Below are 19,139 nucleotides of genomic sequence, written 5' to 3' on the forward strand. Positions count from 1 at the left end.
ATACTCCCATCAAGTTTTTATTGTTACATAATAGCTAAGATGGGATCTTTTTATTTTTTAATTCTTTAGGCTATTTTTTACTCCCTCCGATCCACACTTATCATGGACCGGAGGGAGTAGAATACTTCTTCTGTTTCTTAGGTGTTCTATGAATGATGAAGTGGATAATGTCACATCGAGCCCACGAGCGACTTTGTAAGGCCGGGTTTAGTCGGGATGGGCCCAGACGTTTTCGATTGATCACGCATTGTATCAGCCCGGACCACCGCAGGTTGCCTACGTTGCCCTTCTCCTACCCACTCGCTGCAGGCCTGTACCAACCGAGAGGAGAGAAAATGGCGATGGCGGCGGCGAGGAGAGCCCTCCTGAATCACCTCCGCGTGCCGGTGGCGCACCCGGCGACTGCAGTGGCGGTGGCGGCAGCGGGAAGCGTCCCTGTTGCCAGGCTCCTGTCTTCGACCACGGAGGTGGAGAAGGGGTCGTTCCTCGACAAGGGCGAGGTCGCCGACCGCGTTGTCTCCGTCATCAAGAACTTCCAGAAGATCGAACCTTCCAAGGTAACAGCGAAACAGTGCGCTCGTGTGGCCCGTACGTTTCATAGATGGTATGGATCTCCTACCGTTTAGGCATGTATTTAGGGTTTTTGGCTCCAATCGCGGTATGTTTGCTTCGTGAACTGGATCCTCCAGGAAGATTTGGCCATAAAGTAGGTGGGTTTTCGGAGTTTTGCGCAGAACAAGGCGTAGCTTTGACAAATCGCCCATTTTTTTTGGAGGTTCGAAGAGAGAAGGGGCAGAGGGAACTGTGGCGTTTTTTTCTATTTTATATATTGACCATTACACAAGATAGTTAAGAAAATACATTCGGAGACCTCTGATTAGTGGCTGATTTGTCCAAACTGGAACACTGGCCGCCCCTGCAATGATCTAGTTCCACATCGACTTGTGGAGATCAATTGACTGTTCGGTGCCTTCAGTATCAATTTCACTGCATTATGTTCTTGCTTGTTAGTTACCATTAGGGGATATTTGTTTTCTGTTGTCTCCTCTAGTTTCATAGTATTAATTTAATACTGTTTCTTCGTTTCTCTTATCTATATACATATATCATGACTGTGAAGTGGAAAAATGTTGATTTACCCCGTTATAAGTAATAGACCAGTATCGATGAGCCAAATATGTATTCCTAGGACCTGATTTGTTGTGTATGTATGCATATTTGAAATTAGGACTATGTGTGCCATGTAGATATGTTGGAAAAAATATTTGGTATCTTATGTCAGTGGATCCATCTTATTTGCAGCTTTCTGTTTATTTGCTCTGTAAACATCCTTACTATTTATTGCCGTATGAAGTGTCTCTGTGAAGTATTTGAGCATGAATTTTTGGTGTGAATTGCACAAAAACTCTAGTATGTGAAATATGTGGAAATGATGTCAGTGCTAGCAGGCACATATAAAGTAATTACTCGATAATGCTAAGTTCACCCCAAAATAACAGCATGGCATACTGATACCTTTTCTGTTTACCTTCAGCCTTGCCGCATTCCTTTGAGCTAAGCTTGAGCATGTCAAGCATGCTAACTAAGTTCATGTAAGCAGTTTAGTCAAGCTTAGTGTTGTAGTTTAGCTAATCATGGCTGCACTGTTGATAGGGTCGTTTCAAACCATTGCTTTGGGTCCTAAACATGACTACACTCGACAGGTAGCTCAAAAATGTGCCAAGTTTGGCCATTGGATGCAGAGCTAGTATTTTCTGACTACTGGAAACTCTGTGGTTGCCTACAAATTGCTTTTGCTGGACTGAGAAACAATTACGGGTTTTTCTTACTGTCAAGAATTTTAAGATAGAGATTGGCGTGGTAGTCTGCCTGCATGCTGACATTTTCTGGTCCACTTTTCAAACCATTGCTTTGGGTCCTAAACATGACTACACTCGACAGGTAGCTCAAAAATGTGCCAAGTTTGGCCATTGGATGCAGAGCTAGTATTTTGTGACTACTGGAAACTCTGTGGTTGCCTACAAATTGCTTTTGCTGGACTGAGAAACAATTACGGGTTTTTCTTACTGTCAAGAATTTTAAGATAGAGATTGGCGTGGTAGTCTGCCTGCATGCTGACATTTTCTGGTCCACTTTTCCAGGCATTTTGTGTTTAATTGTTGTTTTGGTAAACAGTGGTACTTTTATTGCCCATCTACATTTGCATTAGTTCTCTATAAACCGAACCTGACTAGTATGAAGTGGTGTTTCTAACATTTGCATTAGTTCTCTATAAACCGAACCTGACTAGTATGAAGTGGTGTTTCTAATTTTCTGTGATGTTTGTTAAGAGAAGATTAATTCGTACTATGCAGATGCTTTCAACTGCCATTAATCCGCTCTCATGTTCTCGCGAAACCTTTGCAGGTGACTCCTAATGCTCATTTCCAGAAGGACCTCGGGCTGGACAGCCTGGACACGGTCGAGATCGTCATGGCCTTTGAGGAGGAATTCTGCTTGGAGATCCCTGACAACGAGGCGGAGAAGATCGATTCCATCAAGACGGCGGTCGACTTCATCGCCTCGCATCCTCAAGCGAAATAAGGATGCTTTCTTGCAGCATTTCTCGGTTCCCACCTTGGACGTGCTCTGTCTCTGGGAAGGACAGGGGTTTTTTTTTTTTTGTCGTAGTTTCCCGTTAGGTGGAACTATGTGAGGATTACTCTGCTGATTTTGTGCCTGCTCAATAGCAAGCCTATGTTGGTTCCTTTTCTGTATCTGCTGGAATAAATAATGCACCGCACCATTTGTTGGCGATGGTAGCTTCTTTTGCAGCCAAAGTTGCGTTGCTGGCTCACACTAATTCATCTGTAATGAGAAATTGTAGCCTCAGATGGAATTTGTCAGTTTTTGCCTCGGTTGACGGTCTCGCTACACTAGCCATCGCCAGATAGGCTTTAGTTAGCAGTTAGATCCTGGCCTCTGATTGCACAACCTTGAGTACAGTATTTGTTGTGAATCCAAGTGTTCAAAAGAAATACCACTCATGCTAAATTCTTAGCCGTACACAAAGGAGAACGAGAGTCCGACACGCCCCAAATTTAAGGTTTAGAGCATCTCCAGCCGCGTCCCCCAAAGCGCGCCGGATCGAGCGTTTGGGGGACGTGTTTTGTTCGTGCTGCCTTTGGGGGACGTCGCTCCCCAGCCGCGTCCCCCAAACGCCGCCCCCAAACATTAAAAGTACTTTTTTTTGGCTAGAAAAAAACTATTTACTAATATTCAAATCGGTTGAACATAAACAAATTATATATAAAACTTCGGAAAAATATAATAAAATACATATAAACTATCTACTTCTTCTTCTTCGCCGATGGCCCCGCCTCGTCGTCGTCATCGCGGTGGCGTTTCCTGCTCGTCACCTCTTCCGAAGAGGCGGTGTCGGCGCCCGACGCGTCGGAGTCCTCCTCGTCGTCGGCGGTGCTCGTCGGCTGCGCCTTTGCCTTGGCCTTGGCCTTGGCCTTGGCGGCCTTGGCCTTGGCTGCCTTCGCCTTCGCACGGGCCACCGCCGCCGCCGCGTCCTCGCTCTCTTCTTCCTCCGCGTCCTCCTCCCAGCCCAGCCATTCCTCCTCGCTGTCAACCGGCGGCGGGGAATCGTCGCCGCTGCTCGGCGTCCCGGCTCTCTCCCACCAATGGCGCCGGCCAGCGGGCTTTCCCTCGTCGGAGGTGTCGGCTCGTCGGCCGGAGGTGTCGGATGAAGGCTTGGATGAATGGTGGCGTGCGTACGGCGTACGTACGGGTCTTATTGAGCGCGGATGAACGGCGGCGCGAAGTCGAAGAGAGCAGCGGTTGCTCTTCCGAGGAGTCGGCGCTCCATTCCGGCGGGGTTGGCGCGTCGTCGACGCGGTTGCCAATGCGACGGTTCCGCTTCCTGACAACTGCACCGTCGCTACGTATATGGCGGTTGAGCGTCCGAGCCGCTGACGGGTCGGCCCCGCGCCTCCTCGCCTCTCATTTCGTTGTGTCTGGCGTGTCCGGTGCGTCCCCTGTGGGACGGGGACGGGCTCGGGACGCCGGACACCGTATCGGGCCGCGCCGGACAAAAAGGGCCTTTGGGGCGCGCGGCTGGGAACCTTTTTTTTGTCCGACGCGCCCCAAATCGCTTTGGGGGACAGCGACTGGAGATGCTCTTAGATTCTGCGATGTGCAGGCGCACGCGCAGTGTGAGGCACACACATGAACAGGCGTCACAACGTTTGATCTGCCATGTGCACGAACGCTCACATGTGCAGGGCAAAAGGGCTCGTTCTGTTATTGGTCCCCTTTCCCGCTAGCATCTCCATACGTATGACGAATGAAGCTTTACACTTGTTAGCAAAATCAAAGCTGCCAAAATAAGAGTTGTAATGTATGGCACGTGTAGCACCGGCTTTAATTGTATTCCCAGTTTAAGTTGGACTTTGTGAATTAATATAAATCTCAGCGACAGATTCTCAAAAAAAAAGTGGGGTTTGGATATAACCGCACAAGGCTAGAAGAGTACATTTGACAAAAGAACATCAAATGGACGATAATCACAAGGAAAATACGACCTGAAATTAGCAGAATATTAGGAATAAATTACAATAATATTACCAAAAAAAATAAATGGCACTATAATAATATTAGGATTAGGAATGTCTTGCATCGCAGTTACATTTAACAGCCTGTTATTAGCAGAATAAATTACAAGGATTGCATAGTTTCCGCACAAAGTAACATGGAGTCTTTTGGGCAAAATATAGCTGCTACTCGGGTTGCAAGCAGACGCCCCGTACAAGCCTGCATAAACAGGGGCTAATTCAAACTAGACTAACTTGCCAAAAGATGCTACAACTAACCTAACATTTGGACTACCAAGCGGGTTGGATCCAGGCGCAGATCTGCATCCCTAGCTGCTACTTGAGTGACAGTCAACATTTCCAGACATCAAGTAAAACAAAGCTCATCTATGGAAGCACTAGGATCTCAACAACATCTTAGAAGTTCTTGATGACAAACACATGGCAAGTGCTCCATCTACAGCCTCCTTGCAGCATTTTAACCTGAACGGCATAAAGAAGAGTTAGGCAATTTCATTAAACCAATGGTCTCCAATAATTGAATTTCGCATGAGCCCTCTCTTCATGGACAATTAGTATTGGTTTCTGGTAATTTGCATCTAACCATGTTTTCAAGTTAACAGCGTTTGAACACTAAATATCAACATGTCATTACCACGACAGAAAAAAAGCAGGAAAAAATATAACCATAAACTATGATAGTTCTAAACCACTGTACAGGTAATATGCTTAATCAATATGAGCAAAAATAGCTACGATCAGCTGCTTGCTGCCATTGGCAGAAAAACTTTAAAAATACTAAGTGAGAATTAGATAACTTCATCAGCTAACTATCTCTACCTAATGTGCAAATTATAATCTCATGTCCAAATTATATATCTACCTATTAGCAATATAGATAAATTCAAGAGCTAACTCTCTCTACAACTACCCTGAAATGCGACACTCAGATTAAGAAGTAATCGATCTGAGCTAACTAATGCTACAATGAATGAACTAGCGCATGCAGAGACATAGTACTGACAATATTAATCAGATCTAGACGAAGAATTAAGCACCAGATATTGAACATATATATATTGAAGTTTTCATATCAAAATCCAAGGAACTAGTACATTTTTCAAATGACAGTATAAACAACCATCGTGAGAACTATACGGAAATAATAACAATATATGATGCGTGCCTCAGCAAATAGAAGACGTACCTTCACACCACTTGTGACAGCTTGGCCACTGCCTTCCTTAACCAAAGCAGAGCCACTCGGGGGTCATCTTCTTTTGAGCTCAAGAAGATTTCTCTGTTATCTGGATCCTTGAATACATCAGCTGCTGTGACCTTCTCATCAGTTGACAATGCCATTGTCATCATTTCAGAGATGCATCTCTTGATCGAGTAATCTCCAGCTTGAGCAACCTTACTTTTACTAGCCAACTGGGCAGATTCTATCTCAATTTGTTTTTCCCTCATAAAAATGTATCTCTCCATACTTCCTGCAATGTCATTGGAACTCTGCTTCTTTGTCTTCTTACTCTCTTTCTCTTCCTTGTTCCTTGTTGCAGTAGGAGGTCTCTTATTTATCCTCTGTAAAGTCCTTGCCACATTTTCATCTTCATCATTGATAGTAATGTGGTCTCTTAAATTTGCATCTTCTTGTACATTGTAAGCCCAACTCTCTTCAAAGCCTGGAAATGTACCCTCGATGTGACTGAGCTCATCTATATTATCAACTTGTGTAAGATCTCGATGTTGTGGTGGCTGGGTAGAATTGACATTGTAGGTTCCTGCGGCTATTTGCCCATCGTACAACTCTCCCAATGCATCAAACAAAGGGAAGGACTTAGTTTTGAACTTCTTGATTTTTGGGAATGAAATGACTAGGTTGTCCCAAAGAGCATCTTCTGCTTCAAGCATAGACCTTGTATCATTCCATCCTACTCCACTTTGCATCCTTGCATCTTTGAGCATTTTATACTGTCTTTTCAGCTCCTTCTCTTTTTCTTTGATTTGGCTCTTTGTGTAAGACACATACGTATTTCTTTCATGAAACTCCTTGAGAATTTTGCTCCAAGCTTCAGAAGACCATCCAATCTGACCCCTGTAGCGAGCGGTGTTGTGTTCATGTAGCAGATCAACAAGGGACTTCTCTAAGTGCGAGTTCCAAGAGGCTCTTTCGTTTTCTATATAAGACAAGGTCACATAATGGTTATAGCAGAATGGAGATGTAACGAAATAAAATAAGAACTTTCTAAGAGATGCAAAAGGTAATACTACAACTATGAAACAAATAGAACAATGAGTTCAACAAAAAAAAACCAGTTACCTTGATTGTTAGCCTCTTTTGACGAGCCAACTTTAGGAGATATGTTTTTGCTTTCAGCTGCCTTCTTCACGTTCAAGTTGTATCTGGGGGAAACTCTTGGAGCCATTGACCAAGCTACTCCTACAATTTTTAACAACCGATAAATAATTATCTGAATGTTAATTATTTCATAACTAACATGTCTGGTCACGAATCTGAACTAACCCATATCCTTCCTTACAAATTATTTCTCCTATTTTTCCCGACACAATTAAATACAATAGTCACGCCAATTGAACATTGTAAGTGACATGATAAGATATGTACTTGTTTCTGTTTTTATTCGAGAAGAGGATCATTTTTCCAAACTTCAGGATACTAGTTACTATCAGGAGATGGTAGCATTGTGTAGTGCTCCTGAACTCATGTGCCGATTGGTTTGATCTTTCCTTTACCAGATTGATACAAATTGAGCATTCATAGAGAGATTAAAATACTATTTCAAGCATGAAACTAAAGGGCAGAAGCTTTGACGTTCTCCTTGATCAGTAAAGAAGAAACAATTGCAAGGGCTAGCACAACAGGGTCAACAGCTATACTTCCACGGATACATCATCACTGGCATAATTATTTAAGAACAGGGACAGGAAAACGAAAAGAAAACCGGAGCCCCAAATTGGAACCACTATAACCCCCCAAATCCACAAGAGGAAGAGGAGGAGACGAGCTTACCGGCGAGAGCAGAGGTGGCCGTCGAGCCGTCTTCGCTGCTGATGTCGCCTTCTACTCCGCCGCACCGGTAGCCTCTCTCCGCCCCGCTGCACCGCCTGCCCGCGTAGCCTCCGTTTTCCTCGCCCGCCGCGGCGTCGCCCTCGTATTTCCTCTCCCCATTCCACGCCGGATCGCCTCCACCCTGCTGAGCTCGATATTTCTATGGACCCCTGCAAAAGAGTGGGTTTCCATGGGGTGCACCGGGAAAGAATACCCACCGGGCCTAACTGAAGCCCGAAATTTGTTGGGCCTGGAAGGTACAGCTGGGCATGGGCAGCCCGGCCCGGACGGCCCGGCCCAAAAATTCTAGACCGGATCGGGCTTGCATGTCGGGCCTGATATTGGAGCCCAAATGTCGGGCCAGGCTTGGGCTTGCATAAAACAAGATTTAGGCTTAGACCAGGCTGGGCCAGGCTTTCCATTCGGGTTTGGTTTATAAGCCCGAAGGCCGGGCTGGGCCGGGACGAGCCCTGAAATTTAGGTTCGGGCACACCTAGCCCGGCCCAAGAAATGCCCAGGTGTACTGGAACGAAACCACGTCGGTAAATTTGATGGGTATTGGACCTCGGCCAACCCCGCCTAACCCGGGCAATTTGAGTGGACAATCTACAAATGTCAGCTAAGGTAAAAAAAAAAACCTACAAATGTGAGTGGAAAAAAATGTCCACCTCATGTGCTGTTTGATCCGATTTTTTAAGAGTGAATTCTACTTTTTACCTTATAGTTGTGCATTGTGACACATATTACCCTATTCAGTGAGAATTTATCTATAATACCCTCTTAAGAAGCTTCTAAACCTCAACTTTTGATGTGTGTTCTTTGAAAAAGGTGTGAAGTGATGCAGCGACAGAATGATGACAAGGAGTGGAACAAATTTAGATGATAAATATGGACATGATCGTCGATGCCGGCCTTCGATCTTTACACATTTTGTCATGCCACATGTACGTAACATGCCACTCCTATCTAACTAAACAAGAAAATTCTAAAGTGGGATAAAACCATGTTTAAGGTCTCCTAATTGAGATATTTCGGTAGAAGTTCCACTAAACAGGGTCATATGTGTCAAAAATGCATACTTACAGGGTAAAAAGTGGAATTTGCAATCTACACAAATTCCTATATTTATGTGTTATTGTTTGTCCTAAGCAACATGGCAACAATATTTTACTGAAGGTGCAAAAGTGTTATACCAATTCAGACATGTACTTATTTATATGCATGCAACATACCCTTTTTTGTCGCACTAAGTCAGCGAGGAAAATGAGTGCAGCGTAGAGGCCAATGTATTCAACATGAACAAAAATATGTCTGCATCATGAGATCAACGTTCGAAGCATACACTCAAGCACATCACATGTGTCCATCTATCGTTAGATCCGGCAAAGCACCTTTTTCGCTAGTTGGATGGCTCGAACTATTTTAGCCTCCAACTCAGGCTCCCACTCTGATGTACGTGGGTTTGATGCCGCGATATCCAATCCATGGTGGATGAGGGGAAGAACCGACGGCAGAGAAGAAAACTCACATGGAGTATTGAAAGAGGAGAACCATGTTTTCGAGGTAGAGTAAGAGGATGAAGATATATAAGAGAGGAAGTGTTTGCGAGGGTGTGTGTTTGTGTGTGCGCTCCATAGGAGGTCCTTGTGTGGAGCATGATAATGTGTTTATATTTTTATTTCTACGGGAAATACTCATGTTAAGTATTAACCAAGGTGCTTGGAAAAGTGTGCTAGCAATCATATCCGTAAATGATATCGGAACAATGGTCATCCCATAGAAACATTTGAATAATCACCACAATGTGCCAAAATGTGTCGTACCTTAATACAACATTGAAGGCAAAAGTGAGTAGAACGATTTGATACCATGATATGACCACGAGGGGAAATATCAAGGTTTGTTATGCTGAAAATGGATTCTCGTACGTGGTCCATGATGTGATGCTCCGTCTTGTTCCTCATGATGCCTCTCCATCTCCATCTACAGTTTCCTTTCCAATCTCCATAGGTTGTGCTCCTGCACCTAACACTACCTTATCTCTCCCAAAGAAACTCCAGCGACTATCGATGTCCCATCCATTTTTCAGTGAAGGTTATAAACACTAGGGTTGAGGATGCACAAGGTGGATGACCATGGCATGCTACCTATATTTTTCTTATGAGTTTATATCCATGGCAACACCTCAAGGATGGATGTAGGTAGGAGGGAACTAGTGTGGGCACACCCGATCCAACAACCTTGCAACTGCACTGAGCCAAATCCATGGCAACAAGCGCAAAAAGGCGAAGGCTGGCGCCTCAATTGCTAATGGTAGAGGTTAGCGATTTATTTGGGAATTTATTGTACTGCAAAGGCTATTTTGACACGCTGCAAACGTGTATGCCGTTTGTTGACGTGTTGCAAATATTCTAGGTGTATGCTTAAAGGTTTTTTTCTCATGTTGGAGATGTATTTCCTCGTTGTTGTTTGCGTTTGTCACATATGTTGCATTTCTCATGTTTCATATGTTGCAACACATTTTTCAATGCCTTATTGCAACCAATGTGGATTTGTTGCATATGATGAATCTATTGATGCATGGACGCTACAATGATTTTGGATGACCCTTTACATGACTTTTGGGGAGATTTGCTGCAACACCGTTGGAAGAGAATAAACAGTGTAAGATTGAGTTTTACCTTTCAATAATCCAGATTCACAATTTTAAATAGATTGGACGGTCAAGGTCGAGGTTGGGGTCGAGTGGACGGTTGGTCTTCCTCTTGCTACCGCCAGCTGAGTTATTTTTTAGGTAGGTGTAATAACGTGTAAGTAGTTTTTTTGGAGATATTTTTTAGAATTAGGAAGGAGTAATAATAAGTAAATACTAAATCATAAATGGCCGACCTGATTTGGCCTTTCACTGCATCAATAGTCGGCGTATTCTCTTCTCTTTTCGTTCCCGCGCGTAAAACCCCCGCCCAAACTCCAAATTCACGCCGCCCACCCGCCACCCCCTAAATTCCCACCCCAGTCAGCCATAGCTGCAAGCGCCGCTGACCAGATGGGGAGACCACGGAAGACGAAGCCCAAGGCCGCCGCCGCCGCCGCCGAGGCCGAGGCCTCCTCCCCCGCCGCATTCTCCATCGGTACGCGCAACCCTGCTCCCCCACGCAACGATTCCCCATTGTCAGCCGGCAGATCGTGTCTCACAGGGCAGAGCAAACCGCCCCCTTCCGCAGGCAACTGCAAGGTGGAGATCCACGGGAGCGGCCTAAGGTGCGCGTCCACGGAGCGGAATCTCACCATCTCCGGGACCAATGGCGCCAAGATCGTAATCGCTGGTAATACTAATATGCCGCCGGGAGTATCAATCGCTTCCCCCCGCCCGCATTTTTCTTTCTTCTATCTACTTTCTGTCATAGATGCCGTTCTCGATGCTACGGCCTTTTGTTAATGATCGATCTTTGCGCAGTCGATGGAGCCAAGACTTCTTCAGATGGGATCGGTCAGTGTGAGATTATCCGAATTGTTTTTTTTTTCGGTTGGGTTATGGGAGGAGATAGCTGAGGGAGTTGGACCAGTGGTGGTTCTGTTCATTGGTACGATGTATTAATACTTGTACTACATGTAGGTGATGGCTCTGATTTCATCCTTCTGAACCCCAATGATATCGATAGCCGAAGCAAATCTCTACTTCAGGTAATATAGCTTATATTTCAATCAACGTCTGTATTTTAGCTTTTCGTTGCTCCAAGGGAAAATGAATTATATCTTATCGGAGTTTTACGTTTTCTATTTTGATGGAGCACTTGGTTGTAGACCCAAAAGATTTACTCTTGTTTTCTCAATAAATAAATGAAAGGTTTTTTTTGTGGAGAAAATAAATGAAAGGTTTACGTGGACGCATATTGGTTATGCACGCTCTTACAATTAGGCAAGAAATAATCATACATGTAGCTCTAGTAGCAACATTCCTTGAATTGTAGTAACTGCAACGGTAGGTTACTCAAAGCTAGACATCAGATAGTAATTGCCCAATATCATATTGCAGGGATATTCTATGATGACAGAGCTTTGATGATTGTTATGCGGTTACTGATGTGCATTTTGCTCTTAATTTTGTAGGAAGTACTAATGCTTTATAAGAATGAACTGCCAACTATGGATTATGCTGCTAACACTGGGAAAAAGTCAGGATTTCTCGAAAAATGCGTAATGGGCGGGTACATTTTTTTCTCCTGTTTATTTCTTCTCTACCATTTGTGATCGATGACAGCGACAAAATTCTTGCAATTTTTTTTGCTTCCATGTCGTACTATTTTGGCTTGTTTGCAAGAGCAGAGTAAATATTATTACTCTCATATTGTTCGTAAGAGTAGAAAGAGCTAACATTTGGGTTTCATATTTTTCCTTCTCAGGAAGTACAAGACTCTAATTCTGAGGTCTACCTCACTTGCAGGGCTTGAAGAGGTAAGCATTAAATAATAAACTAAAATAAGAGTTCATCCGTACTTATTAAAACTGGACCAGACTAGCCGTTCAATCAGAAAAAACCTGGAACCATAGCCTCAGCTGGTCTGGTTTCCTTACTGGATTCTCTATGTTCCTGAGCCACTTGACGGTGATTCTGTAGTTTTACTGTCCAGCTGGTTGCGTGAACTGCTCGAATGCCGTTATGATTTGGGCAGACATCAGCTATGTGCATGACCGTCGTGTTGTATTAGGATAGAAGCTTCAATAGACACATCTGACCAACCAAAGATTTTTGCTGGTAGTGATGTTTGCCACTAGTAATCTATTACCTTATATTGAACTGGTGGTCCACCCTGTGAAATGCTGGCTGGACTGACAAACCAGCGAACCTGATAATCAACCGGTTTGATGATTGGTCCAGTTTCAGTAACTATGTGTTCACCATTCACTACAATCACCTGAAGGTTGGTGTCCAATTGATAATTTGACATAGCAAATTTTGAATTCAAATTCAGTTAACCTCCATTTCCCCATGGGTATATCACTTTTTCGTATCGCTTCTAAATAATTTGAGCTTTTCAATAAATGTGTGTACTAGTGTGCACTATCATTAGTGGCCAGTGAAAACAGACAAATGACTGAATTGCAGATACAGGTGAAGTTGATTTACCGTGAATTTTATATGTATAATAGAAATTTCTACTTGCTTTTACATGTAAAAAACCATACCGAGTTTGGTTGAAGTTCAAATCTAACCACTCTTATCACACAGATCATAGCTGCTGTTTCATATCAGATAGTGCCAGCTGACACACAATATGCTGAAATACCCCTGACAGTTGTGACACCAGCTTTTCAACGTGTGGTATGTCATTCCTAAATTCTTTTAAACTTCAGAACTAGCATCCATTTTGCAAGATTCATTCCAATCTCATGTTACTAAAGCTGAATTATCTCTGCATGCCTTCTTGGTACATTTCTTTTTCCTTACTGGTTCCTACTGGTTATTTATAATTCATATTACATGTGTACTTTCAATCTGTCATCACTAAATGAAATTACTTACATTCTACAACAATTTATATGATGCTTACAATTCATCTAATCCAACACACTTTTTACACTGACCAATCTTGGATTACAGGGGAACACTATATTACTAAAAGGTAAACAAGTCACCTGAAATGCTTATTGTTCTCCCTAGACTGCACTTAGACCTTTTGTGGTATGCAAACAAGCAAATCATTCAATTATATTTGTCTGACATTCTCAGTCCAAACTAGAAAGATACTGCCAACTAATTATAAACCCATTATGCTGTTCTTGGTAAATGCCATTTCTGCATTCTAAAGTGCGCATGATGAATCATATGTACACAATTGTCTACTTTTTTCCCAAAGTTTCATAACCAATGTAGTTCTAATATTTATCTCAGGGTTTTGGTCATCTCTTGTATAAGGAACTTAGCCAGCGTCTTCAAAATGTTGGTGTCACAACTATATTCTGCTGGGCAGATAAGGACTCTGAAGGATTTTGGTTTAACCAGGCAAGTGAAAATGGAAATCTGGCAACACTGTTTGTTTGATCTGCCTTCTACATTATGATTATATCTTAATATTAAGTCTGGAATATGATATATAGTTTAGCAATCTAGTGCTGGTGTTACTGGTTAAAGAAATAGGCAGCAAACAGAAATGAAGATACACAGGAGGAACTATATGTTGTGTTAATGGAGCAGGCAATGACCCTGAATTCAAGCCAAGAGGACATGATCCTCTACCTGTCACACAGGCAATAAAAGACTACCCTACGAGGCGAGTCACAACACACAAAGAGAAAACCTTAGTGGCGAAAACTATGGGTGCTCACAAGGTGAATATTGTATGAGCAGAGAGAAGTATGCTTATTGCAAGGAGGCTCACTTTTTTTTTTCTCTTCAATCCCTTCTACATGGGCTATATAGGGGTATAAAATGACTTCGTGTAGGAGCATAACTTAAGTTGTAAAAGAAACAAACCAGTCGTGAATGCGGGTTACAAATAAGAATAACGCTGCTTTAATGATTATACGTTGCAAATAAAAATATATTATTGATTTCTCATTTAGTGTTCTGACATAACTTGGCGATTTGTTGGAGAAAAAAATGCTTGACTTGTTATACTTTTTGTATTTTGACAGTCCTTAGTATCTTGAGTCTTATGCTCCTGATAGGAGTTATATTAAACTACTATAATTGCTCAATGCCATTAGCAAACGTTAGCTACTTTTAAGTAGACCTGATCATGGGTGTCCCAGCTTGTTTTTTGGCCTGAAATCCCCTAAAAGACTGAGAGGTTCATGGGAAAATAACTACTAGTTTGCTGAGAGTGATTAGAATATTGTAGTTTATAATCCGCAGAGGCTAGTTTTATGTGTGTTGGCATTGTCTAGTTGGCCTCTTCAAACCTTGACCAAAGCCCAGCTGGGCTCAGGTTTTAAGCAGGTCTACTTATAAGGAAACAGATAATTTTCAGTTCAGAGTAATTGAACTTTCTTTGCTCTTATTAAGTCATTGTTCTGTTAGACCATTTTCGTTGCACAAGATCCTCCTGTACCTTGTCCTACTTTAACAACATGGTTACCTAATAAAAAACTACAAGGATCTAATGATATAACTGTTTTGTACTCCTGAGTGCATTACAGGGTTTTGTATCTGTTGGAGAGGTGGACACTAAAGGTAAGATGCGCAGAATTCCAGTAAGAGCTGATATCAAGAGAACATTATGCTTTCCAGGAAGTTCAACACTTATGGTTACACATCTTAAGAAGGTTTTGCCAACTGTGCCAAAAAATTCAGTGGGTGAACTGCAAACTTCTCAGCTCCACCCTGTGGTACCAGATAGTAAGTCTTCATGAACCCATAGGTGTTTAAATTTTTTAGGTTCAGATATATCTGGAACCCACCAATTCCAGTAGAATTGATGTTTCCATGCAAATATAGCTGTAAAAGCGATGTAATATGCTAGCTGAGAGGGTTAAGCAGATAAGATATCCTTATTTTGTATAACGTTACTTGATATGTAAGCTGTATAATTAAGAACTTCACTAAGAATCTCTAAAGGAAGAGGACCCATGAAACCCTCTGGCTATGCAGATCCTCTCTCCTTGGCGTCATGCCATTATCTATCCAATGTGATGGTCCATTTGTTTGTTTGAGTAAATCTTTTTATCACGCAAACTGTAGTATATTAATTTTTATGAATTAACAATGAAAGTTCTGCTGTTCTGCAAAGAGAGAAAAACTGAAATAGTGACCAATGATATTGCTGCAAGCAAATATTATACATTGCAATATGACCTAGAAAGTCCGTAACTTATTGGTTTATCAAGTTTGATTGCATCCAACCTTCGGAACATGGACAGTGCATCTGTCTTAGTTGTATACACATTGGTGCATATTCCAGAAATATCAATTGTTTTGTCTAACGCTGATGTTTTGCTATATTTTTTTCAGGCATGTCTCCTGGTGATACTGATAGCGCAGTACCCTCCTGTGAAAATTTGTTTCCCCCGACATCTGGATGCCACAAAGTCAGCAAGACTGCAAACATCATAAGAAGTGAAGCTTTTGCTGCTGGTGAAGGATGTTCATTGTCTGACCAACAACCAAAGAAACGGACATATCAATCCTCATCATCTTCACTGAAGTCAAAAAGAGTGAGATGCAGCGGTCATGCTGACCATAAACAAGGCCTGGGGCGAAGTGATATCTGTGACAAATCTCTATCTGTAAATACTCCTACTATGGCAGTTCACGTTGAAAACAACGTATCAGGAGATGCTAAGGCCACTATCTGTTCCAGCGGAAGGCCTTCAGTTATGCTAATGAATATTGCAGATGAAACAAAGAAGATACAGCTTACAGAGGTAGTCTCTATATAAACTATACTCTTATCTTTGAGAAAATGTGAGTGGCATTTCTAAAATGATGGAATGTATGAGTATATGCTTACTCAAGGAACTGACACTCTGGTGCACTGAAGCAAACTCCAGGCTACTTATTGTGCTAGCTTCTGAATGTGTTGCGACTCTTGCTGCAGGTAGTTGAAATGCTTGGGGGATTTGTTACCTCTGAAGGAAGTTCATGCACACATGTGGTAACTGGAAAAGCTCGTAGGACTATGAATTTTTGTATGGCTTTGAGCTCTGGGTTAGTTTTCATCTAAATTTTCCTTACACCCCAGTTCATCATGTTTGAAACCATAGTATGATTTCCATTCCTTGCTCTACACTGAATTAATTCAACATTTCACTTATAGATGTTGAAGCATCGTAGTCACTGTGTAGTAATAGTTTCAATTGACTAGACTATATACTGATTGCAGGGCTTGGATAGTTTCTCCAAACTGGCTAAAACAGAGCTTCCGTCAAGGGAAATTTGTAGGTGAGTCAAGCAACTAATTTTTGACATGTGTGTCTGTACCTTTTTTTCTAGGATACACCCTGGAAAAGTGTATCAACCAACCAATTCTTGCCATGTGTGTCTACTTTCGAGGATACACCCTGGAAAAGTGTATCAACCAACCAGTTCTTGCGATGTGTGTCTGTACTGGAAGACATGAAATGTATGAGTGTAGTCATTGTAAGCTTCTGGAGCTGTTGTTGCGATGAATTAGGTGTTTAAACCCTAGCACTTGATCCAAAATGAAAAAATGTACATGTTAGATGGTTGCTGCTCTTCCATAGTAAAAGAAACAACTTATGCTGTCTTCTCCTCTTACACTTCTGTTTCCAGGTGAAGCAGAACATGTTCTAGATGATGAAGAATATAAGATGGAATACAAGTCTGAAATAAGAGATGTGGTCATGAGGGCTAAAGAGAGGCCTTGCTTGTTATTTTCTGGCTACACTTTCTGTCTGACCAAGTACATCCAACCGTCTCCTGGTGTCCTCTCTCCAATTATCAAATCCTCTGGTGGCAAGGTAACTTCAGATCATCCTGCCATGCAAAACGCATGCATTTTTTTCTCGATAAAGAGTATATATATTAATATCGCGACGATACGAATTACACCCAGCCTCTGCAACAACGTATTGCCCTAACGGCACTACAGACGCACACAGCTAAAAAAGAAAGAAGAATTACAAAAAAGAAAAGTCCTGCTACAGTGATTCAGTCCTTGAAACAGCAGTACTAACACCACCAAGACAGCTTGAAGTCCAGCTTCTTCAAAAGCGACGCCTTCAAAAGAAAACAGTGCACACACCATCATCACCTGATCATAGATTTAGGTTTTCACCCTGAAGAAAGTCCTCGCTCTCAAAACAATGCCTTCAACAAGGACATTGCCAGGCACAACCAACTAAGGGCAGACCTTGGGTTTTCACCTTGAGAGGTAGGACTGTGACTTTCTCCTGTGTAGTCGCCCCTACTTACATGCCGCTGCTCCAAGTCCTAGATCACCAAGCCAATTCCTCAACACAGCACAGACTCGAACCACCATTGTCAGTCCACCGGATCACGGTCTCCATGACATTCTTCGTTAGCACCATGGAACGAAAACGTGCCCCATGATATTAACAGCCGACCGAGTTTTGAAGTGCTCCCTCTAATCCTAAACGGTTAGAGAAAAATATGGATGCGCACGACCGAATACCATCTGATCTAGCAAACTCCAGGCAAGAGATGCACTGTTACATTTGCTGGCAGAACCTTCCGGAACACGACACTGCAACTAGATCACAGAAGACAAACATTAGGCGGATCTTCATCTTGGCGTGAGATAAACCCTAGGACTGCCTCCTTTATTCGACCAAGCCAGCAACCCCCACGCCACCAGCCGGAGGCATACGAGAAGATGGTCCAACCTGCCACGCCAGAACCAAGCACACAGCTGCCTCTTAGCCGCAAGCTCAGATCGAATTCGGGCCAGGCAAAACTCATGCATGGCCAAACTTTTGAAATAGTTACAAATTTAGCAGAACTCTCAATACAATTTGATGGATCACTTTACAACCTGAGGGTGTTCCAACTTCTATGCTCTAACGCAAGTACTATTTTGCCAGGCATGGAGTTCTGTTATACCATCTTTCAATAGCACATGTTACAGTTAAAGTTCAAATGCAAACTTATAAACTACAGTTAGAGACATGTGATTTGATGCATGAAAATTGTTTAAAATGCTTTGGTTACATACAGTTCATACATAAACTTAAGTATTGACTATATGTCATTACTAGTAAGCTGCTGAGAACAATTTTGGATCAAACTACTATTTTTTCATGAGTCCAACATTTGAAATATCTTTAATTTTCCTACTCAGAAAACATAATTACCTGGTCTATTCTAAAGTATTTTCACATCTATTAACTTTGCAGATCATCAATAAGCTGGATGACTTAGATGCGCTCTCAGAAGATTCGGATGAGCTCTCAAAGACAATCTTCCTGGCGTGTGAAGAAGGCATGGAGCTTGCCATGGATGCAGCAAAAAGAGGCATAAAAACATTCAGCACTGACTGGCTCATGACCTGTGTCATGAAGCAAGAGCTTGATCTTGAGGCGCCACAGTTTGCAGAATCTCTCTAATGTGCCCCAGTTTATAGTTTAGGGCCCCGGACTGAATAGTCACTTTTGCTAAGTTATTGCCTTGTTGGCTATTGTAAATCCTTAGTCTCGTGTCTCGGAGGTTTAGGGTTTCTGTGTAAATATGCCCACCATGTGAACACATTTAGAAACTATGAAGCTAGACAACTTGATGCACTGTTACCTTTGCATAGGACTTTGTAATCTTCTGCAAAACTAGTTGTGCTTTGTTTGAAAACCAGATTAAAACCTTAACCACAAATATACTAAAGATAGATACTATACACTATTTGGAACTCTTTTTTGTGAATCATACCCCTGAAATATGCATGTGAAACTATACACTATTTGAAATATGCATGTCAATTGATAATTTCTGAAATATGATGATAAGTGAAATGAATGACAACAATGCAATAAGTTCTGCCAAATATCTGCAATGCCGGTGGTGTTTCCTGTTGGATGAT

At 42.3% G+C, this 19,139-nt stretch overlaps 3 protein-coding genes across 3 annotated transcripts; 2 read left to right on the top strand and 1 right to left on the bottom strand.

The window, feature by feature from the left end:
* The first annotated feature begins 297 nt into the window (after positions 1-297).
* LOC124648730 (acyl carrier protein 2, mitochondrial-like) lies at positions 298-2,894 on the top strand. The gene is made up of 2 exons (XM_047188443.1): positions 298-557; positions 2,407-2,894. The coding sequence occupies exons 1-2, from the start codon at positions 336-338 to the stop codon at positions 2,581-2,583; spliced, it is 399 nt and encodes a 132-aa protein (XP_047044399.1). The 5' UTR covers positions 298-335; the 3' UTR covers positions 2,584-2,894.
* A 1,727-nt stretch (positions 2,895-4,621) lies between these two features.
* On the bottom strand, positions 4,622-7,684 carry LOC124648734. The gene is made up of 4 exons (XM_047188447.1): positions 7,612-7,684; positions 6,901-7,020; positions 5,785-6,757; positions 4,622-5,060 (listed from the first exon to the last, which is right to left on the bottom strand). Exons 2-3 carry the CDS (start codon positions 7,004-7,006, stop codon positions 5,787-5,789), a joined length of 1,077 nt encoding a protein of 358 aa, XP_047044403.1. The 5' UTR covers positions 7,007-7,020; positions 7,612-7,684; the 3' UTR covers positions 4,622-5,060; positions 5,785-5,786.
* A 156-nt stretch (positions 7,685-7,840) lies between these two features.
* Positions 7,841-18,694, top strand: LOC124647954. The gene is made up of 14 exons (XM_047187794.1): positions 7,841-7,907; positions 10,848-10,976; positions 11,108-11,140; positions 11,267-11,334; positions 11,761-11,858; positions 12,054-12,105; positions 12,881-12,973; positions 13,544-13,654; positions 14,791-14,989; positions 15,602-16,014; positions 16,188-16,297; positions 16,473-16,531; positions 16,883-17,070; positions 18,466-18,694. Exons 1-14 carry the CDS (start codon positions 7,841-7,843, stop codon positions 18,673-18,675), a joined length of 1,830 nt encoding a protein of 609 aa, XP_047043750.1. The 3' UTR covers positions 18,676-18,694.
* The last annotated feature ends 445 nt before the right edge of the window (positions 18,695-19,139 follow it).

This window comes from Lolium rigidum, chromosome 4 (genome assembly GCF_022539505.1).
Source record: "Lolium rigidum isolate FL_2022 chromosome 4, APGP_CSIRO_Lrig_0.1, whole genome shotgun sequence".
NCBI lineage: Eukaryota > Viridiplantae > Streptophyta > Magnoliopsida > Poales > Poaceae > Lolium > Lolium rigidum.